This window comes from Drosophila biarmipes, chromosome 3R (genome assembly GCF_025231255.1).
Source record: "Drosophila biarmipes strain raj3 chromosome 3R, RU_DBia_V1.1, whole genome shotgun sequence".
NCBI lineage: Eukaryota > Metazoa > Arthropoda > Insecta > Diptera > Drosophilidae > Drosophila > Drosophila biarmipes.
Window position 1 is genome coordinate 18,941,283 of NC_066616.1, and position 23,924 is coordinate 18,965,206.

Here is a 23,924-nt window from a genome sequence, read left to right on the forward strand (position 1 = left end):
GCAACCGGATAATAAGTTGTGGATGCGGCTTGCAGCGCCGGGCAGGCAACCCGAGACCGAGTCCGAGTCCGAATCCGCCAGAGAAACCAGTTCCGCACCGAGATACCCAGTGTGCAGGAATCGCGAATCGCGAACAGCAGCCCCCAGAGACAAGTGGTCAGTGCCAGTGACGTCAGGCCTAAGTAGGACACCAGCACCAGCAGCGCCACCGCCCATCGCCACCGCCCTCGCCACCACCCCAACCTCCCATCGCCGCCCTGCGCATCCGCGTCATGGCCTCCGCACGGCAGAGCAGCCTCCTGCCAATGTCCCTGCCCCTGCCCCTCCCCCTGCCGCTGCCCCTGGTCCTGGTGCTGTCGCTGCACCTGTCCGGCGTCTGCGGCGTCATCGATCGCCTCGTGGTGCAGACCTCCTCCGGGCCCGTCCGCGGCCGCTCCGTCACGGTGCAGGGCCGCGAGGTGCACGTCTACACGGGCATCCCCTACGCCAAGCCGCCGCTCGAGGACCTGCGCTTCCGCAAGCCGGTGCCGGCGGAGCCCTGGCACGGCGTCCTCGACGCCACACGGCTGTCCGCCACCTGCGTCCAAGAGCGGTGAGTAGTCTATGGGGGGTACAAAGTTAAGATTGAACAGAGTTTTGGGAATCGCCCCTTCTTTTTTGTCAATAAGATTTTTCATTTTGATTTTGATTTTTTGGGGTTACAAATAACTATTCATCTAAAACAAGTTATCATCAAGAGTATACTTAAGGTAAAAGGTATTACCACAAAGAGTTCACTATGGGATGGTTTCTAAGGAAGTACCAAAAGAATCGACTTTCATCTGGTTGCTTAATTAATTATTTTGGGCAAAGTCGTATAAAAGCGGGTCATAGCTTCCGGAAATACGAGCATTTGTCATCACTGGCCAGGCGGATTGCTGGGGCTCAGAACGGGTTGGATGTTGGCACGCTCCACTTCGACGTTTGACCCAGAAAGCGAATCGCAGCCCAGCTGCAGCGGCAGCTCGCTGTTGACCTAACAGTTGCCAGTGACGTCATGCCGCATGCAAAAAGCCGGCCAAAACGGAAAAAGCCAATTGGCAACTTTGCTCAGCATGTTGGCAATACCAATTGCAATCGCACCCTGTTTGCCATTCAATGTTTGCGGAAAGGGGAAATATATTGTTTGCAGAGGAGATACGACGGCTGAAGTCAAAACATTCATGTTGTTTATTTTGGGGACTAATTTTAACGATGATCAGAATAAATGTTTAAGAATACTAATTTGTAAAATAAACCATAGGATATGAGTTGATGTGTCAGGAGTAGAAAAACGAATAAAAACGTACCCCATTCCCAGTCCATTTCTTTAATCAAACTCATTTGGTTTGCTTTACTTTCGCTCTTGAAATAGAGAACGAAAGTTTTTCCGCACCCCAAAAGGAAAGTCATCAAAGTGTGTGCGGCAAAAGGAAATTAGAAAAATATAGTGATAAAGGCGAATGGCAGCTGGCGTAGGAAACAGAATTCGCCTCTGCTCTCGGTCTGTGATAAATTACTTTTATGCGAAACGGCAAAGTTAATTTTAATGGACACGAAGCCAAACACACCTAAGCACACACTCAGCAGCATATGTATATAGCTGGGGGCACACACACAGTATAGGGAGGTATCTATAGAGACGGACAGACAAATTCTGGGCTTTGTACGAATGCGTAGGGATATCGATTCGAGCGATTCAACATTTATAAAGCGGAAAAACTATGTCAAATTGTGGGGGACGGGGACTACGGGGCGTGTGTGCCTGTGCCAGTGGCAGTGCCAGTGTTCTTGTGGCGAAACGGAACCCAGACTAAGAGCAGAACGAGCCAAACGGAAGAGAGAGCGAATAAAAATAAATAACACAGCTGGTTAGTTCTTCGTAATTGGCATGACCGAATTCCAGATGGGGGACAAACAGCCTTTGATTTGCATATGGGTCACCGGCTAATCAAGAACTCTCTTCTCGTTTCTCTTCCGGAACCCAGTTACGAGTACTTCCCGGGCTTCTCCGGCGAGGAGATCTGGAACCCCAACACCAACGTGTCCGAGGATTGCCTCTACATAAACGTCTGGGCGCCGGCCAAGGCACGACTTCGCCATGGGCGAGGTGCCAACGGAGCCGAGGTGAGTTTGGGTTCATACAGGAAATATAATTTTGAACATAGCTTTAATATAAGTGGAAAAAACAGTAATATATTAAGCATAATAATAAAGCAGTCGAAGGAACCACAGAAACCTGTAAAGTTTTTAAATCAATGTCACTTAGGTGTCTAAAAGTATGCAACAATACATTTTAAGACCTGAGGTAATTGACTATAATTTAAAGAGTGCATACTTTTGGGTACCTTAAACATTTTAAACGTTTCAAAACCACTAAAGACTAAATATGTTTTGCTATACCCATATCTCCGCATCTCACCTTCTATAATAATATATCCCTTTCACTTCCGCAGCACGCGAATGGCAAACAAGGGGACACGGATCACCTCATCCACAATGGCAATCCGCAGAACACGACCAACGGCCTGCCAATTCTGATCTGGATCTATGGCGGCGGCTTCATGACCGGATCTGCCACCCTGGACATCTACAATGCGGACATCATGGCCGCCGTGGGCAATGTGATAGTGGCCTCCTTCCAGTACCGAGTGGGAGCCTTCGGATTCCTGCACCTGGCGCCGGAAATGCCGTCGGAGTTCGCGGAGGAGGCGCCCGGCAACGTGGGCCTCTGGGATCAGGCGCTGGCCATTCGCTGGCTGAAGGACAACGCCCATGCCTTCGGCGGAAATCCGGAGTGGATGACCCTCTTCGGGGAGTCGGCGGGATCCAGCTCGGTGAACGCGCAGCTCATGTCGCCGGTCACCAGGGGCCTGGTCAAGAGGGGCATGATGCAGTCGGGCACCATGAACGCCCCCTGGAGCCACATGACCTCCGAGAAGGCCGTGGAGATCGGCAAGGCGCTGATCAACGACTGTAACTGCAACGCCTCCATGCTGAAGGTGAGTTGGGTGGTGACAATAGGAAGTCACCTTAAGTATTCAACCGATTTTTTCAAGATATTATATTGGTTGCTTCAACCATTTACCTTTAATATTTCTAAAGTAACCCCAATATTTGCAATTCCAGACCAATCCCGCTCACGTGATGAGCTGCATGCGCTCGGTAGACGCCAAGACCATATCGGTGCAGCAGTGGAACTCCTACTCGGGCATCCTCAGCTTCCCCTCGGCGCCCACCATCGACGGAGCCTTCCTGCCGGCTGATCCCATGACGCTTATGAAGACGGCGGATCTGAAGGACTACGACATCCTGATGGGAAATGTCAGGGATGAGGGTGAGTGGTGCTGCAATTTCCTCCCGCCAGCGACGTCGTCGCGACCATTTCGGGGTCCATCTTATCCTATCTACCCCCCATTTTTCTGGGTCGTCCTTGCCGCCATTGTTGCATCCTCTGCGGCTGACGTCAGCGCTAAACTTTATCCAAAACAAAGTACTACCATTGCCAATGTTGTTTGCCAAGCTTTTTAGCCCAGCTTCCTGCCTCCGCGCCCCAAAAACTTTTACGCTGCAGCTCGGTGCTCTACATCCATTTGAGATTTTATTACTTTTCTGCAAAGCCATATATATAGTATATATATTTATATTTATATACACGTTTTGTTGTGGCCTGGCTGGCAGACAAAATGCATTTTATTCCCGTCATTTCATGGGTAGGAAGGTGGCTTAGCCGGGGCCGCCTTTCAGAAATTTCCTCTATTCCTCCGCACATTTCAAGCATTTCGTAATGCATTCGGTGCTTTCAGTTGGCTGGAGTGCTTAATTTTTATGGTTTATTGCATGACACTGAGCGGCGAATCGAGGGGGCTAGTGGGTTTGGCTTGTGGGTTTTGGGCTTTCGGGGTTGGCAGGGTTCTGGTTTCGAGGACTTCGACTGGCAGTGGTTCTGGTCCTGGTCCTGGTTCTGGTGGTTACATTGTGCTCGGCTTAGTTCTGGCTTGACTGTCGCAAAACTGCACTTTGTGTAATGTCCTGTATTGTTGGCTTTTTCGGCTTTGGCTTTTGTTTTCCCCCTCTTATCTGCGCACACAAATTACGATTTACGTAAAGTTTAAATTTCGAGTACGGGAAGTGAAAATGAAATGCCACTTAAGGCTGAAAGCCTTAAAAGCCGAATTTTTAATGTAATGTTACATTTATTTGAAATGTAGGAGGACTACAAAATGGTATCTATTTTAATATTTATAGATATATATTTAATATAAAAAGTAAGTTAATTAAAGTATTATATTTCTAATTTTTATCAAGAAAATAATGTGATGACATGCTTAAAGATGATAAATAAAACTATTTGGTAGGGAAGAACTTCAGATACTACAAATAGATTCTAATATCTTTATGTCAGTTGGTAAAACCTTCTTTAAACCTTCTCTTTTTCGCTCCACCTTTTTAAAAACGCCCCAGAATTATTGCAATTTACGAATTTAGCTAACTCGAAATCCCGAGTGCGGCATGTGTCAACGCACCGGAATTGCCGGAGTCAAAATACAGAAAAAATGCCCAAAGCCGCCGAAACTTGCCAGACTCGCCCACGCAAATTGCGGTGACCCCGGGAAAAAAGGAAAAACATCCGTGCCACACACACATACGCACGCAGATATGCCGCTCAGCTGTGCGGGACGGCATCATAAATTATTTAAATATATTTCGCTCAGGTGACAGCGGGGGGCGTTGGGCGGTGGGCGGTCCGTGGGTGGTCTGTGGAAAAGCGAAAGCAAAAAGCGAGCCCTCAACTTGATGGGCGGAACGGGATGCGTGAGTGCCACACGTGCCGCAGCATTATCGGGGGCAGGAGGGGCGGTTTTCATTAAAGAGGGGCAGCAAACTATTACCGCTGAAAGTTGGGTTAAAGTTCTGCTGTAATTATTTTTATTACCCAGCAAGAAAAATATTAAACTACTGTGGCCAAAGTTCGCTATTAGTTTATGGGAAAACGATCAATGAATTCAAAATCAAATCAATACTTTTTGTTTTGATTCAAAAATCAATTTATTACACTCTATCGAATCAAATTAAATAAAATCAATTGGCAAAAACAAAAATATGTTGTAGATGCCAGAGCAAATACAAGCATACATATAATTGTTGCAGGTGAAAATGTATCTCTTAATTCTTATTTGTATTTATTTGCGGAGAATGTTGGTTTAGATCAAAGGGAAATTTATGTTCGTATGTTTACGTTGTGGTTTAGTTTCTCAAATGGTTTACAAATAAATAGGTATTGTTATCGATTAAAATGATAACGAATATTTAATGTTTATATACGGAAATTACCTAAGAGGATACTTTATTGTATCTATAATAATACACCTCGTTATCTTGCTCTGTTTGTGGCATAAGGAAATGGCATTAGAAACCTATTTCAAGTTCGGTGGGAACTCGCCTTTCTGCCGCCAAGGGCTGCTGTTGATTCTCCCATAATTTTCCCCGTTTTTCCCTACCCGTATCCCTTTTACTGGCTGTTATTCTTCTCAATCTGGTGCGTAACTCTTTGTGTGCATTGTGTTGCCAGCTTTTCCGTGCCAGGCCGTGTAAGTGGCGCACTTGTAACAAATTTTCCGTTTGCGTTTTCCTTTTCTTATTATTTTGCGAGCCGCCACCGCAGGATGTCGTTGGGTGGTGTGTTTTTTTGATGGGCGGTGGGCGGCGGGCCCTTTTCGTGGGCTGTGTTTTTCGTATAACAGATTGAAGAAGATTCTCGGGGCTTTTGTGGCAGTTCGTGCTTTGGCTTTGGCTATGGCTTTCCTTTGCTTTCCCTTCGATTTTCTTGTTGCTGTCGAGCAGTGGATGTTGCTGGTGTGCTTGGTGTTGCAGGTTGCCAGCTGCCAGTCGCTGTTGTTGCGGCTCCTGTCTTGCCAGGAGCAGAATAAGCCAGCAGACACGTGTGCTTTTCTGCTTTCCTGCTTTCTGCTTTTCTGCTCACTTTCACTCATTGCTCACAGCTGCTGCTTTCCGCTTCTCTCCGCTCTCCCGCTCGCTCGCTCTCCAGTTCTCAGTTCTCCGTTCTCTTTTCTATTTTCTCTTGGCCAAAAAGGTGTGCGTGCATGGCCGCCAGCAACTGCCACCATTTTCCATGGGTACAAGTGCCGTTACTCAGCTGAGCGTGTGTGCGTGTGGGCCCGTGTGTTGTGTGTTGCGCTGGTGTTTGTGAGTTCAAGGTCATCTAGCATTTGCAACAATACGAATACAAATTCAAATACATTACGATGGGCCGCGCTCATGAAAGCATCCTTTCTGTTTGTTTTTGACAAATTCGGTTGCCCTTCGCGCCTCTTTTGCCTCCCATATGGATAATATATAAATATATGTATAATTATTTTTGTGTGCCTAAGTGCGGGCCTAATGCTTATCCCAAATAAAATATTTGTGTGGTTCAACTAATGGGAGGTAAATTAGATGGTATAAGGCAGAATTTCACAAGTTAAAAGCCACTTTTAATATATTTTTAATAAAGATAAACATAGTTTAAGCAAGTTCATAATTCATATTTATATTTTCATATTTTCTTGCCTTAGAAATGCAATGCGACTCTGTTTTAAGTGTTCTTAACCGCATTAAGAATTTTCTTTGGACTGAAGTGCATCCGAAAAGTATGCAATGAACTCGAGGCGCCAACTTTTCGCTGCTTAAATAATTCATTTTCGGTGGCAGGTCCTCCGACTCGCGATTGCATGCATATCCTGCGAGAGGGTGTGTGTGTGTGCTGGTGCTGCTGCCTGTGTGTGCGTGCGGTGGTGCCTCCTTTGGCCTGGCTGTGTGTGTGCAAGACAGCTTGTTTGCTCGTTAATTGCTTCGCGTTCCGAGACGGCCAACTTATCGCCGGGCTCCGTAGTTGTAGTCCCGAGTTGTAGTCCTGAATTTCGCCCCTGGCCTGGCGAATCAGCCGGCGTTGTTTTTGCCGCTGCTAACTCAATTATACACTCATTAAAACCGTATTTACATTTCGCCTGGGTGTATGTGGTAGGGAGTGAGTGAGATTTGCCGCAAAAAAAGCTGAGAAATTTGTGGCCACAGAGTGAGTGTGTTGTTCGCAATTTAATTAAAAGCGTATGCCCATCCAGTAATAAATGAAAAGCGCAAGGTCGTTCCGGCATGTAATAGAAAATATTAACATGGGTATAAGCATATTTTACGACTCTTTATGGCATTTGAATTAAATTAATGATCAAAATGATATTATACACATTGGATTTTAAGGAATCCCTGCTTTAATGTAAATATATGGGCGAACTCTCCCCTTTTCTGGGAAATACTTATCGACTTTGGTAAGCGACAGTTTCTGTCAGCTCGTTCAAGATTGTTTGCAATTCAAGTCAGAGCCCCTCGTGCCTGGCTTTGCATAAGGTTTTGACCTTAATGGAATCGAAGCAAACATAAACACAGTGGGCCAGCAAGATAAATTGGGAATGGGTTGCACGTGCCCTCGCTCCTCGGCCCACACAAACACAGATACTCGACTGTGTGTCCTGATGTTGCTGCTGCTGCCGTAAGTGTTGCTGCTGTTGCTGTTGTGTTGCTGCTGTCGTCGCTCATAGGCAGCAATTATGGTTCGTTAGTGTGGCCCGTATTTGAAGTGTGCGACAAAGACAAAAGCCAGAGAGAACAACAACTGGGCCAACAACAAGTGCCATAAAAATTAAGTTAATAAAAGGCGACGACGAGCCGCTTTGTTCTATCGCCCAGCCTTCTGTACCCTGTGCTATTAGAGGGCAAGGGTTTATTGTTTATGAGAAAATATGGGAGACCAAGTATTACATGGTCTAGAATGCTACCACAATTTTACTTTGGCTTTAATAATTTAACACAAAAACGTTACAACATATGTACATTTTAAAAGCATAAAGTGTTTAATTATTGTTAATTTTATTTATCTTTTTATTGTACTTAAAAATTATTTTTCATTGTATTCATTTTATTCTTGTAATCCGAATTTAAAGTATTTGGTATTGTGTTTCAAAGCAAACCTTTTAATTACTTTATAGGGGTTTTTGCTTTCCATATGAGTACCAAACCATCCAAGAAAATCATATTTTATGGTAGTATGCAGTGGTCTTTCTTGTTGCAGGCTTCTGTTTTTGCAGTGTGCCCGAGTTTTGGCTTATTCTATTTTGCACTCTTTCACTTACTTCTCCGCGGCTTCTGAAATTGTTATGATTGCTGTTGCCGTTGGTGGTGGTGTTGGTGCCTCTGCTGCTGCTGCGACTGCTAAGGACCTGGGGTTAATGCTGAGCGCGGTGTCCTTGGCACGGCCCCTCCATTGTGAGTCGGCATCTTGAAGCGCCGCCTGTAGTGGTAATTGTTTTTCCAGATTGGCCAACATCCCTCCGCGCGTCACTTCTCACCCAGCACCCAGAGCCCCGCATTGTTATGACATGACCTCGCACGGGTTAAACATTTATTCCCCTCCTTCTTCCACTTTACAGGCACTTACTTCTTGCTGTACGATTTCATCGATTACTTCGATAAGGACGATGCCACGGCCCTGCCACGGGACAAATATCTTGAAATTATGAACAACATTTTCGGCAAGGCAAAGCAGGCGGAACGCGAGGCCATCATATTTCAGGTAACTTTCCATTACGCAGTTGCGTTTGCGGTGCAGCCGCAATTGCATCTGACAGATACATTGAAAACATTTTTATTATTTTTTTAAGGTATTTATATTTTTTTTATCATTTAGTGTTGGTCCTTAGCGATAGCCAAAGTTATTAATCACAAGTAGAGTTATAGTTAGTATTTTCTTTAAAGATATCATAGCAGTCTTCAAAAGTTCATAAGCCTTTGCAAGTGCATCCAGAAAAGTGAATTTGTGAAACGTGCGACTGCTCCGTGTCACCAGCAGTATCGTTGCATGTTCTAAACACGTTAAATGCGACGTCCACGGTGACGGCGGGCTGATTGAATTGCATTTAGTGGCTTTATTCATTTACTCTGTTCTGTAGCCGGGAAAATTCATTTTGCGGCATTTTGCGTCAGCAGTGGATATGCTTTTGACAGTTGACAACGGCCAGAGTACGGAATTAGCTGGCCTCGGCGATTCGCAACGAACCAAAACCTCTGAAATAGTCGAACGTAAATTGGCTAAGCTGACAGCTAACTTCATTTCGTGATTGACTGGGGATTTTCTTCCCGTGAAGTTTGCCATGATTCCGAACTATACTGAAAAGCTATGAATAATATTTATTTTCATTGCTTTATTATGTGAATATTTTGAAGTCACACGTTTTTACTAATTCACATCTGAGTATGTCAGAAAATATATGAATAAAGAAAACGTTAGCATTTAATTTAAATGGCGCCCAACCTGGGACCTTAAAGGGACATTTTCACCTGAATTAATAAAATCAAAATATCTTGAGTTAATATTTTCCCTCCTCTTTCAGTACACCAGCTGGGAGGGCAATCCGGGATACCAGAATCAACAGCAAATCGGACGCGCCGTGGGCGACCACTTCTTCACCTGCCCCACCAACGAGTATGCCCAGGCACTGGCGGAGCGAGGCGCCTCCGTGCACTACTACTACTTCACACACGTGAGTACCACATTGGGGGTGACCACTGTATCCGGACCAAATGGACTGGACGGCCTGGCGGCCATTAAATATTTCTCAGGCTTTGACACGTAAGATGGCGTTGAAACGCGTGCGTCCAATCGTAATGCGGTCAAATGGGGCGCAAGTGGCGCAACGGCAAAAAATCCACGATGAACGCGAGCCACTGCAATTTGCGTGTCATTAAAATTGCACACAAGGCTAATGGCAGGCAGCAGTCCAGCTCAGCCCCAAAGTGGATAACTGTCGCAGGTATTCGACACTTGGGGAATTTCTGTACCAGCCCAAGAAATTTATACATTTTTTATAGAATTTAAATTGACGATATACCCTTATAAGGGATTAAACTTTGGATTTAAACTAGGATTTATTTTATTGTTGTTTAGTTTCAAGAAGCTTTAAGAAATGCAACTCTAACGATGATATATTTTTCTCGATGTAATCCACTGTGGCTGCATCTCCAGCGAAAGCAGTTAAGGCTGCGTCAAATGTCAACGCGACTGTGTGAACCTTAATAATTAATGTCTGAATGATGGTGGGGCGTTCCCCAAAGACTGATGTGTGGCACTGAGGGCTGAAGGGAAGCGCCTGAAAAAGCACTGCTTGCGGCTAACCTGCAGCACAGAAAGTGAAAGTTTCTTTACTCGGAATGAGGTCAGGAGCAGGCCCTAGTTGATTGCTTTTAGCCGAGAATAGCTCGAACATGAAGACAAGCCAGTGTTATTTCATTGTCTATAATTATTCAGGTAATGAAAAGTTCACGAACAGGCATCTGCGAAGGTTAAAGTTGAGATAGTAATTAACAAAAAATATTCAAACTTACGTTTACGTTTTGGTTTTGTCTTAAATTTTTGAATACTAAATTAAAAATTTTAAGTGCAATCCATTGATTTTGACATTTTTACTTACTTATCCCTTCACCATAGCCGATGAGGGGCAATTGGTACCATGAGTAAGTGTTATGGTACCCATTTTATTGACCAATTAATGCTTTAACCTTCTGCGATCGCCCATGAACATATTCCACGTAATGGCTGTATTTGCTATGATTGAAAAATCACCGCCAGGGGATAAAGATATCTGCCCAGTCCCTTGTCAAGTGCAATTTTACGTGGCGTGCTAGGTCACTTCGTGTGTATTTTTCCATTAATCAAGCAATTTGTTGAAGACAGCCCGAATGCGTGCAATCCATTTGATTGGACTTCATAATGTCACACCTATGGGGGCAAGGGTCGTTGTTTTTGCCGTTGTCGTTGTCGCAGTTGTTACTGCTGTTGTTGAGTTGTTGGCTGGCAACCTTGGCCGCCATAATTATGGTAACCAAAAGTTTCACGCAACACACGCCCACCAGCGAGTGGAGAACCCCTTGCACAGCACAGCCCCTCGTTGGGCGCCAATTAAACTATACGCACACGCACAAGCTGAGGAGGTTGGCCGCCCTGGGCAGACAGAACAGAACAACTGTACAACCACACAACTACTTTGCGGGAACGGGACTGGCAATCGTTACTGGATCACGACCCTACGAATGGGAATGTGGGAGGGCCGCAGGAGCATGGTTGCGGAGTCGACTAATGAAACTTCAATTTACGAGGTCACGGCCCGCATGCCCTGCACGTGTGGGGCATAATTTCAGTCAGTTATTTGTTTAAACGACTTCGACTTTGGCTGCGCTGCTTGCTGCCTTTGGCCGTCGATTGATATCGGCTTGTTGCAGGGCCAGTTGGATCGGCCTAATGATTAACAAATACGCAGCTCTCACAATGCGTATACGCAGTGTGGCCTGTGTAATATATTGATTTTTCGTTCGCCATCTTCGATTCCTTGAATACACATTTCCTAAAAGCAACGATTCTAAGTCGATATTGACCGATGATAAATGGTAATTTGGTTGAACAAATCAGTGCAATAGGCAAATGTTACGTACACGCAGTGTGGAACCAACAAGGCGTTTTACTCGGCGTTTTACTATTTAAATTACCAAATAGCATGGTGTGTTTTATGCTCTTCACTTTTGATTTTTGACACCGTGGGCCAGTTTCAGTGATAATAAAACTGTTTTCCCGTCGCGTTGTCGCTCCTTCCGGCTGATTGCACAATACGCAAACTGTGTGCGTGCCGGGCGCCAGTTCGACTGCATTGTTTATACCAAATCGCCCGTTAATAATCCAATAGACCAGCTGGGGCCAAAAGGCTGGCGGGCTGACTGGCCCGAGCTGGTTGGCGCCCCAAAAAATGGAAATGAAAGCAAATGAAATTAGTTTTAATTACAGCCGTCAAGTTGCAGCAACAGAGCTCGTAACTCACTTTGCCCATAAACGGGGCCGCGATGGGGCGACGAAGCATGGCGAATGGGGTCGCCAGCTGCTAAAGTGCCTGCCAGATTGTCTATCTGCTTGGCTGGTGACCAGGGGGCAGTCCGATGGCCACATGCTTGACTGGCCAGGCAGCCGGCCGGCCCACTTTCCCCCCAGTATCCTGCCACTTTTCCCAGCATTTTCCGACCCTCTTGCCCGGCTCCTGTTTCTGTTTCATTTTGCCGTTCGCCGCTGACTACTGCAGCGTGCAACGTGCCTGGCACTTAAATAAGTTTTCCTTCTCAACTGCTCCTTGTCCTGACCCGACCCCCTCACCTAACCCCTCAATCCATTTTCCGCTTTGGCCGCACTCCACTGTACTCTACTCCAGTGTAGCTCACTACTCCTCTCGACTTCTAGCCTCTCGACCATGGCGTTTCTCATTATGACCTCCGAGTCCAAGTTTCTCTGCTGTTTGCAATTTTTGCGCTTAAATCAAAAAAGTTTAGCTCTCCGCTCCGGCTGCGTACAATTTTTCATTATTTGCACGAAAAGGCGTAAGGACTGCAGGACTTTTATGTTACGAGTGTGTGTGTGTGTGTGTTACATGTACTGAGGACGTGTGTCCTGACAGCCAACGGCCAAGTCGCATAAATTTCCAGCGGCTTGGCAGGAGCAGAAGGAGCAAGTGGAGCAGGAGCAGGAGCGGGAGCCCCGCATTACCAGAATTACCCTTGGCATATCCCGGACACTATTCATTATGCGACTTGGCACTTGGCTGCCAGCCTGTCAAGGTGCAGCTCAAGCAGAGCCCAACTGTGGCCAACTCAAGTTGAATGGTTAAGTGGTTAGCCCTCAGCTTTCAGCCCCCAGCTCTTGGCTTTCAGCTCTTGACCAGGCCTAATGGTCAGCCGAATCGCATTGGCGGGCTTTGGTCTTTCGCTTTTGCACGAGATTGCATTTTACAAGGGGCTTGCCTAATTAGCATTTGGGTGGGGGTTGCCTTCTCTAGTAGGAATGTAAGCCAGCAGATAATGGCAAGGTGTGGCTACATAGAAGTAAATGGCTTTAATGAATCTCAACAAGCCCAAAAGTATGCCTCCCATGTTGTTTAGTTTCGGAAGCTCTTAAAAAATGCAATCAAAAAATGTGATTATTATGGTGCAGATGATATGTTTTAATTTAGTCTTTAAAGATATAATTTTTGTTGTGGAAATTGTGACTTTAAGTTGCTTGCTAAGACTGCCAGTTTTCGGGGCTTATCCTTAAGCAGATGTCACGGCAGACGTGGTCCCTGGTACAACATTACGGATACGCAATGTGGTCGCACATGCACGTTCTCATTGCAACAGCCTGTCCTGCCTTGCCGTGCTGTCCTGTCCTGCAGTTCCGCATCATCATGGGCCCCCAGATGCAGTTGCAGTGGCAGTGCAAACTCGTATCCGTGAGATACGTGAAATGGCGCCACACGAGAGCATTTAATGCCGCTGCCTGTCAAGGGCGCCTGGGTTTTGGGTCTGAAATGCCGGATTCTGAACTGGCTGTCGACCGGGCGTTTACTTATTTATTCATTCGTTTTTCGCTTTTTTCCTCGCCGCTCCAGTGCGCGGCATGCTGCGACAATATTTACAATTTACAGGGAACGCCAGCGAGCAGGCGAGCAAAATCAAATAAATAAATAAGAAGGGTAGATGTTTATCTGCATAATTTCTGGCTGAGTTTACGACAGCGCCGCGCGGCTCTGTTCTCATTTTTCGGCGGCTTTTCACGGCTTTTCCTTGGTTCTTTCCAGTGTTCTTTCTCTTTTTATAAACTTTAGATTTCCCCCTTTTTTTGCAGCGCACGAGCACCTCGTTGTGGGGCGAATGGATGGGCGTGCTGCACGGCGATGAGATTGAGTACTTCTTTGGCCAGCCGCTGAACAACTCCCTGCAGTATCGACCTGTGGAGCGGGAGCTGGGCAAGCGTATGCTCAGTGCGGTCATCGAGTTTGCCAAGACGGGGTGAGTTTCGGGCCGGAGCTTCTCACCAAGAGCTTTCCGCCCGTATTATGGCAGACTTAGCCGGGTCTTCCACTACTTTGCCATAACAAAAGCTTTATGTAATACCGCTCGCATTGCAGAAATCCCGCTCAGGACGGCGAGGATTGGCCCAACTTCTCCAAGGAGGATCCCGTCTACTATATTTTCAGCACGGACGACAAGATCGAGAAACTGGCCCGCGGTCCTTTGGCGGCCCGCTGTTCGTTCTGGAACGACTACTTGCCGAAGGTCAGGAAATGGGCAGGTGAGTGATGATGATATATGCCTGGATGTATGTAGGTCCCCAACACACTCCGACATGAAGGTGAATGAAAGTACAGTCATCGTTGGTATTGTATTGCTCTATCTGTGTTCTTCTTTTTTTTGTTGCCCTGTGTTGTGTTGTGTCGTTTTCGTTTGTGTGTAAGTTTGGCATACAATTAACATAAATTTGGTATTCGCTACGATATATCGTAAAAAATGGCATTAAGTTCGCTAATGGCTGTCGGCATCGTCGGAACCACACCTCGAGACGAGCTGCGAATCGGGTTCACTCTGGTCAAGCGAGACACATGAGTCCCGAGTGGATTATTCACTCGAATAATGTGTGTACCCGTGATAACGGCCAGCGATTAAAGTGCCAACCTATCCCAAGACTTTCTTTGGGAATCTCTGGACAAAGCGCATGTGTCAATGGGGCTCCGAGTCGATAAGTCGAACACTTACCGTTCGAATGATTGATGATGCCTCAGAGATACACAGGGAAAAATATGCTTTATTATTAGCATTTTATTTATTTTATAGGAATATTTACTTTTTAATCACCAACTTTCCTCTTTCTGTTTTATTAAAACCATCCAATGACATCGATGATATCACAAACAAATTTAAATTCACTTTAAAATATATTTTATTGTTTAAATATATTGTATAAAATATATATTTATTTCTTAAAAAATATATGAATTATTTAGTAACAATTTAAATAAAAGTATTTTTTCTCTGTGTGACTGACAGTTAAGCCTTTTAAGCTCCTTCCTTTTCACTTAGTCGCACTGGTGAGTCATGGGGGCTGACGCGACTGTTTCGGTGAAAGATCTTATAGTTATGCTTTTTAATTTATTTCATTTATGCGTAGCATCATTCGCCGCCGTCCGAGTTCCTTATTTATGGCTCTGTCAGCTTTTCAAAATGTGCGCATCCATCAGGGAAATGAGTTGCGAGACAGATCGGACGACTGACCGAGAAAGAAATGAAAATATGCATGGGCCATAAGCCAAGAGTTTTCGGCCTGGCCCTGACAATGATCAATGAGGAGGCCCGTAAAAGCCGAGTGCCTCTAGATATAGTTTAAACTGTCTTTGTTGGTGGGCGTTTGCACTTAAGGCTGTAAAGGCTGCGGAGCCATTAAAGCGAGTTTATGGGCTTTGGGTGAAAGATCACCATCGCCGGGGACCGCGCCACCAAGTCTGGCTCGCAACCGAGTCACTAAGCCAGCAAATCGATGAGTGGACAAAAGAAAATTACTGTCTCGCAAATTAATAAAAACTTAATTTATGCTAATTAACCGTGTTGGCTTAGGAGCTAATTTTGTTTTTCAGTTTTACATAAATCCGATCGACCGGCTATGCAAATGAGGCTGGGCGAACGAACTGGGGACTGGGCGCGAGAGGGCGGGTGCTGCAGGCCCTCTCCTAATGCAGACATCTCCTCAATCGATCACTTGACGGGGATTGGGACTGGGATTGGGACTGGGCTGTGTGTATATGACAAGCTCCACTTTTGATCTGGCTGCGGTAAAAGTTGCCACTTAGCACCCGAAGATCTCGAACTCCCCTAGCTCCCCTCGAAGAGATAAGAGGCAGGCCAACTGGTTTCTGGCAAATAAATTAATTTGCATTTGTATATGTAGCGGTTTATTCTTTATGGCCAAGAGCGCTTGCCAACAATGCTTCCCATTTGCCTTAATGGCCATTTAAAATTTCACCCAAGATCTAGTTTGTATTAATCTTATACAATGGGAACTGGAACTGGTCGTCCTGCTGGCTCCACCAGACACGCTGGCACCGCTGGAGTCGAGAAATGTCACCGGCCGCGATAAATAAGCGATCGCCGTGTCATAACTCAGGCGCACGCGTTGAGATACGGCTTAAAGACCGCTTGTAGATACAATATCTTTTGCATTTGTATGGGCTTTTCTCTTTCGAGTCGCTTCATTTCGTTTCGTTTTTTGGGTTTTGATTTTGGCTTTTTAGCTTTTAGCGACACGTGTTTCAAATATGCTCGCCGCATTTAATTTGTATGTGGTTTTTGTGTTGCGGCTGTGCCAATTTATTTCTTCATTATCCGAACGTATAATCTATGGTTTGGTCAGCCTTTTAAATTCAAATTAGCAAAAATTAAATGCACGCGACAGAGTGGCTCAAGAAATATGAACAATTCGGATATTATAAAAGCGAGTTATGGCCCAGCTCAGACAGAAGATTGATTTCGAAATTGATTTGCCTCGCCATGTTTTATTGCCTTGCCTGATTTTAAGTCATTTTGCACACTTGCACTTCACCTCACGGGGCTTATAAATTATAAGTCGTTGAGCAAGTTATCCCTGTACTCTAAGCAGCGCAGAGGCAAACACTTTGCCGGTCTTTGGGCCTGGTTTGCGGGCTTGGCGTGTTGAAATCTGATCGACGGCCGGGCCATTTGAAGTTTGTATCTTTCTGGTTTGTTGTGGCCAAACAACTTTCGAATGAATTAGCACACGAATTTTGACTGAACATATGTTTGCATAAATGTAAAAAATAATCAAATGAAAATGCAAAGCAGACCGTTCTGAGGGACTTTTTGCTCAGTCAAAGGTAAGTTCGCGTGAAATTTTCCTTTTTGGTTACCAATGCACCAAAACTCGCACCGAAAACCAATTGCTTTCGTTTTTCTTTAAATATACCTTAAATGTCCTTTTAATTTTTGGCTTAGTTGATGGCTTTCGAGCAAAAACAGAGCAGTAGATTAGAAAACATGGCTATTTGTTGAGGAGAATGGAATTTAATGCCTTGGAGAACCTGTTCCAGAAACGCCCACATACATAAATACTCATTTTTGATCTGTGCCATGTTTTATTTTGAATATAAACTCCGTTGTCTTTCCTTTCTCGTAGGTACAGACTGCGATGGCAAGTCGGCCAGTGCTTCCACATCCCCAAGGCTGCAGCTCCTGGGAGTCGCTGCTCTGATCTACATCTGCGCCGCATTGCGAACCAAGGGGGTTTTCTAAAAGAAAACCACTTCCGGCAGTAACCATACACAGATACATAAACACAACCACACACACACTGGAACTCACACACCATCACAGCCACAGCCACACACACCTAAAGTTAGAAGAAGTATATAAATAAAATTTAGCAAGCGAAGGAAAACCAAATTTTTTGTAGGCGCAGACATTTGTGTAGGAGCAGGAGATTTGTTTACGGAATTTAGTAGGATCGGTTTGAGCAAGTCGATGGCAATTGCTGAACATTTGTAAATTGAACTTAGAGCTCTACGCACCCCTAGGCAGTCTGAGGGCCGGGCAGGGTCCTTCGAAGGATCCCGGCCGGACTCCACAGAGACCACTGTAGCCACATGCCACACGCCACGCGCCATAGGCCAGGCCCAAACCAAATTGTTTTGTGTAGCACAATGCTAAATTGCTTAATTTGAGAACGAAATTGGCCAAAGATGGACGGACGGAATTTTTGATAAATATTAATGCAAATAAAAGAAAATAGAATGAAATGTTTGTCATGCCTTCGGTGGCAGCCAAAAGGAAACCAAGTTTACAGACACGTTTGCCGATACGGAAAACTCGCTCAGATGACAGACACTTTTTGCCACGCCCTCATTCTTGAGCGATCTTTGAGCGCATTTACTGGCAGAATTTTTAGCTTTCAGTTCGAAAAGTCCTTGTAGCCTAACGATATTTGGCCAAATTGCATTGGTTTCATGCTTAGGTTGAGGGTTCGTTTGATTTCGATTCACTTTCCCAAGGAAAAACCAGACACGAAAATTGTAACCACACAAGATTCTTATGAGACAAACCCAAATGGAAATTTTCGGCAAATCAACAATTGTATTGTACAAAATTGGCATTGGTTTATTAGAACGAGGGGAGTAAAAGTTGAAGCCGAGAAAACCAAATCGATTAGTGAATGAAGCCCCAAGTCAAGCACTACCCAAGACAAATTTATTCGAAGCGAACCAAGCGAAACAAATTGATAAATTGTAATAAAGAATCGATCGAAAAATGAGGTTTAGGCATAGTTCGGGGGGCGAAGACGAAGACGACGACGATATTTATAATGCAAAACATATCAGTATATTATTGTATTTGTACTAAACGTTTTACAAATTGGCTTAGTGAGATGAGTGGACGGAGGAGTAATGAAATGATTTAATACTGAATAATGGTAATTAGAAATTTTATACACATAGCGAAATTGGATCAATGATTTAACACAAAGCGTATTGTATAATGAGTAACGTATATGTACTTGGTATGTCTATATCTATAAATAAATATTGTTCAAAACGTAAATCCAGAAAATGAAAACTAACGATAACGATAAGGATAACGATCATTGTCAACCCTAGAGTTCAGTGTGTGTCGCAGACTAAATGAGAGCTAATGAGTAATCGTAATTGTAATCCGTAATCGTAACCGTACTCTGTAATCGTATTAAAGGCATATCAATATGTATTAACTATGAAAAATCGAAACCCTTTCGAAATTTACTAACGTAAGCCACACTGATATTACTTAAGTTATTTTTATCAACAATTATTATAATACCACACACTATCTGATAATACATAGATTCAACAAGTATTAGACTTATGAAGAACAACAACATTAACTGTTTGCTAACATTTGAAAGTTTTAAAACCAACCAATAAACGAGAAAACCCTAAACCTAAACCAAAACCTACAAAATACGAAAATGGAGACCCCAAGATAATTAACGATTATTGTATTGTATTAGGTATGAACTGTGGTCGAGGCCTACTGAGCGATGTTCGCTTTCAACTGTAGCAACTAGGAAAATTTATGTGACCCTCTAGCCAGGTGACGAACGCACTTAGGACACTGTGTTCGATCCGTTATATCCGATACTACTCGTACTCAACACCAACACCAATGCAAGCAACGATATCAAGCCACTCACTTAGAACCCTCCCCGTAGTTATACGACAATTGCACCGCGATTAACGAATAATCCAACAATTGAGCGAGAAGCGAGAGAAGCTGCAGATCCACAAGGCATTCCTAAGTTATGCATTACTTTAACGATACATCTTAAAGGGACAAACAAGACAACTAACAAAGCGAAACAAATAAAAACACGGCATGATGCGAAATAATAACTTAAACAAAAGGATTTTTTAAGTATATGTGGAACATTTATATTTTTATACCATGCAAGAAGCGAAATGAAAACAAAAACCGAAATTGCGTAAAATGGAGATATTAACAAACGATGAATAACTTTAAAATTTTGTACTAAGCCATTGTCTGAAACTGTGGACACGAAAAAGTGTGAGACGAACTCCAAGATAACTAGCTTTAAACCCTACTCCCTATCCCTATGATTGCACCACGTTCGCCTCTTAACCGAAACCAAAAAAAAAACCAAAAAAAAATAAGTAAAACTAGGTATATAAATTATGTAAACCGATTCCAAGACTAGACTTGATAGTTAATCCATTCTGTAGTGAGGAGTGGGCCACAGCGAGTGCTGCCTGTGTGCCAGGGCCCCGCCCACCTGGCCGGCCTCCAAGGTCAGGTGGGGTCGGGGGTCAGAGGCCAGCCAGCGCAGTACAAGCTGTGCGTCCACTCGCAGAGAGCATAGAGTTAGTAGATATCAAAGAGAAAATGCACTGGTTTACGTGTATTATGCCTTCTGCCTTCGGAAAAAGAGAAGTGAAAAGTACTCATTCTACGACTACGTTGATATTACCATTGATATGCATTTCCCACCCACAAGACCCCCCTTATTTTCGTCTCACCCGAAATTAGGAATATTTTTTTGTCATTTTGCATGGTTTTCGGCTCAAGCCAAAGAATTGACAATATAATATTTCGCCTTAGAAGCAAAGGAGCAAACGAATGAAAGACAAATTCCAAGTGTTATGCTTATAGATCTAAATTTTTATACATGGACATGGACATGGACACTTCGTCGTCTCTTTTTTTGGTGAACGTGCACTAATCGCTACTCGTATGATTTGTATAGATTATGGCTTTCGTTGCGGCTCTTCCAGGTCATCTTTATGAAGTATATACATATATATATATTAACGGATAGGCCAACCACACACACGCACCAACTCTCCCACACGAACACGTCTCAGTGTGCTTTTGCTGTAGTAGTCTGCCAATTGTAAAAGAATTTATATGTAAACGAATCGAAACGGAAACGGAAACACTCATATTCTAATCTATGATAATAATGAAAGCATACTGGTCACACACACAGACGCGAATACCCCACATCCACACACACACACACCCACACCCACACCCACACACTCTTCATAGAAGGACGAAGCGTAGGAATAGGAAATACATGAGCAGCATCCTTAGACGGTTATTGAGTTTGTGTTTTGTGAAGGAAAGCGAAACGCAAGCCAAAACGAAGAAAACATAGTTCAAGTTTTTGTTTATTGTGTATTAAGAACAAGTTAAAATTTGTATCAGCTACGACATCTGATAATAAAATCGAAATCTAGGTGGTAGACAAAACTCTCTGTACAATGTAATAAATATGTTGATTGCTATACCATAGATTACAATACAAGTACACGCTCACAGCAAAAACAGATATATAAATCTAAATCCGACGAAGTTAATACATATGATACGATAGAAACTGAAGAAACCAGGCACAGAAATGCATTTGACATCACAACAATTCTCACAACTAGATTTAACGGGCAGAGAGAAGAGGTTTAGTGAAATAAAACACAGAGTCTTTTATGTATAAAAATCAAATACATATCAATATATGGCCTATGGTTTATTTAGTTTAATTATATATTATGAATAACACACACTTGGCAGCAGCAGGTGTGCAGTAAGGCTCTGATTTATGACTTTTTAAGTAGGAAATTTGTATAAATTAAGCAGCAAGCAGACACAATACAAGCAGAAACAAGCCAGAGAACGGAAAACAAAACAAATTGTGGTTAAATATGTGTTCTTACTTGTTAGTGGTAATAAAACAAAGGTAAAAGTATATAACAAAAGCGAATTAAGCAACAAAACTGTAATTATAACTGTTAGCTTTTAATCATGCCAAGCATTTTCCGTTGAATTCCTCGAATTTCGTTTTGAAAACTCGCTTGAAGATATATGTTTTCACTTAGAACACACGGATTAGCTTGTATTGCAAATTGTAGTGGCCCAACCCCCCACACCCACTCACACCCCCATGAGACCACCCACACCGAGATACTGCCCGTTTGAGTAATGTGTAATGTCTATGGAACTACTTAATGGCAAACAAATACTCGGGTCGGGCATCACTAATGCAAATAAAGTTAAAAGGTAGCTAAAAATAACAACTAAGACCACTTTTGTTCGCGCAAAAGAGCAAAAGTCAAGAGCAGATCGAAAATTAATAAATCGAGACTCATAAAAGTGGATACAGACACCCGTACAACCACACTCATACGGCTAGTACAATCGCAGCTCCAAAAGTCCTCATCTTGTGTTCCAAATTTGAATATATCATTTGATGGCGACGCTTTAGTGTTCAGCAAAAGTAAACAGATACAGGCCAAGCGCAAAAATTAATGCAGAATTCTATTTAGTGTATATGACGGTGTTTGTTTGTGTGTCAATGACGGAGCGTTGTTAACGATTAAATTATAATTATTATTGTCGCAGAACTTACTTTAAATTCAAGGAAGACGAAATGAGGCGCCGACCTCGCGCAGGCAACAGATAACATATGCAAAACATAATTGCTGTTTTAAGATATTAACTATATATAAAAACAAGAATATATATATACAGACATACATCTAGATTGAAAAATATGACATGAGCATACAAAATGTAGGGATCATTTTACTGAATATTATATACATACTACTACATATAATCGAAACCAAAAATGAAATTCTGCTAAACCAAGAAACAAATTAAAATTGAATGCTAAATGTAATACGATTACTGAAACTCAAGAGAAAGTAAGCAACTACCAAGAGAAAATGTAATGTGTAAACAATTGAAGCCCGCATTGAAGCAGCATAAAGAATACAAAAATTTAAGTGAAATTATATTACGAAATATATTGTATATCGATACAAGATGGATACAAGTAAAATACAAATAAAACTCATGTATCATGTACTAAACAAACAGCAAACCGCTTTTATTTACCGCCCCGGCCATCGGTCATTTGTCAATGGCATTTGCACATCTGTCCATATTTTCATTAAGTCATCATCGGCTTCAGGAAGCGCCCCCAGTAGAAACACATCGGAGACAACACTCCCGCCTTAGTAACTGCTAATTACACGGCACTTTGCATTTGCATTAAATCAATAAAAACTGAAATGATAAACACCAAATAAAATCGCATATTTACGGCCCGCTAAGCCGGAGTGCAGAGAACTTAATTTATGATGCATATAAATCCACAATTATGCCGCCACTTCCGCATGCCGACTGCAGGCCGAAATATGCAAATTAATCACGGCGAATTAAAAGGAAAGGTGCCCCATAAATGCCCACCATAGTGCGGCCCCCTCCACCTAATTTCCGTGCCAGCATTTGTCAATTTGCCGGGGTTCACGGCTGCTTTTACGGTCGCCGTTTCGAGCCCGTAATAAACCTAAAGTAACCCCGACCCCGGACCAAGCCCGAGTCTATCTCTGGCATTGCGCCGGTTAACGAACCTCCGTTGCTCTCACCCGGAGTTATAAAATATTTGTTTGTTTTTAATAAAACTAGTTTTTAATCACGATTTCAAGTCATCTTGATTGTTATTTACTATCAAAACATGTTCAACCAAAAATACAATGATTTTCATTTTTCTTAGTCTTTTGTTAAACATTTACAATTGTTATTCAAGAAGATGATATGCTATGATAGTAGCATTTTATTACATTAATAATATAACACCAAACCTAAACACCATTAAGTTGTCTCTCCGCTTCCTTCAACCCTATTTTAATAATACGTTTATTGGATTTATAAAATTCTTGAAAGTTAGCATATAAATAAAATCTCCTTTTGTCTCTGCACAAATTAGCAAACTTGAACATTTTTGAATGAATCTCCTAATTAAACCACCAGTTTAAAGGAGATCAAATCCAAAAATATCTTGAATTAACGACAGAACACCCTGAAAAACCTTAGGACACCATCTCAAAAAGGGTAATGAAAGGCGGAGGATGCATTGTCATTAGGGTCGCTGGCATAAAAGAGCCGACAGCCCTGTAAATGCAAATTAGCATTGCAGTCGACGGGCACTTTATTTGAGTATTTGAGTACATAGTCGTTAAGTCTCGTAATGCCGGCGTTTTTAGTAAAGTTTATGTTCTTTCTGTATCTTCTCTTGCAGAATTTGCGCAGCAGATAACCCGCCTGGCCACCTCAGCGTTTGTCTACCTGAAGACCTGGCTAATTAGTGGCTAGAAGGAGTCTTCCCAAATACCCCTCACCAAATGTTATAGTTAATCAGGGCACTATTCAAACTACTTCCATGGAAAGCAACCGAAAGTCTGGATAGGATAGGTAGGCTAAGAAAGTGATAATAGTTTTGGTAAAGTAACTGAATAACAAGAACAGGGCTTCGAAATGCAGTTTGAAACTGAGTAAGATAGGCTAAGATATCGACAGAGGACAAGTGCTGGACACCCTCACAATTAGTATCTCGTACTTCCCCACTATCAAGTAATTCACAGAAATACAAATAAAATTGTTACGCCTGA

At 43.2% G+C, this 23,924-nt stretch overlaps 1 protein-coding gene across 3 annotated transcripts; it reads left to right on the forward strand.

Annotated features, from left to right (window-relative positions):
• Positions 1-23,924, forward strand: LOC108024110 (acetylcholinesterase). Of its 3 annotated transcripts, none has more exons than XM_017093907.3 (9): positions 1-592; positions 2,007-2,145; positions 2,475-3,020; positions 3,148-3,355; positions 8,502-8,644; positions 9,462-9,611; positions 13,766-13,929; positions 14,049-14,212; positions 23,555-23,924. In XM_017093907.3, the coding sequence occupies exons 1-9, from the start codon at positions 273-275 to the stop codon at positions 23,626-23,628; spliced, it is 1,908 nt and encodes a 635-aa protein (XP_016949396.1). In that variant the 5' UTR covers positions 1-272; the 3' UTR covers positions 23,629-23,924. The 3 variants fall into 3 exon arrangements, with proteins under 3 accessions (XP_016949396.1, XP_016949380.1, XP_016949388.1); XM_017093891.3 differs by lacking the exon at positions 23,555-23,924 and adding an exon at positions 17,102-22,348; XM_017093899.3 differs by lacking the exon at positions 23,555-23,924 and adding an exon at positions 17,108-22,348.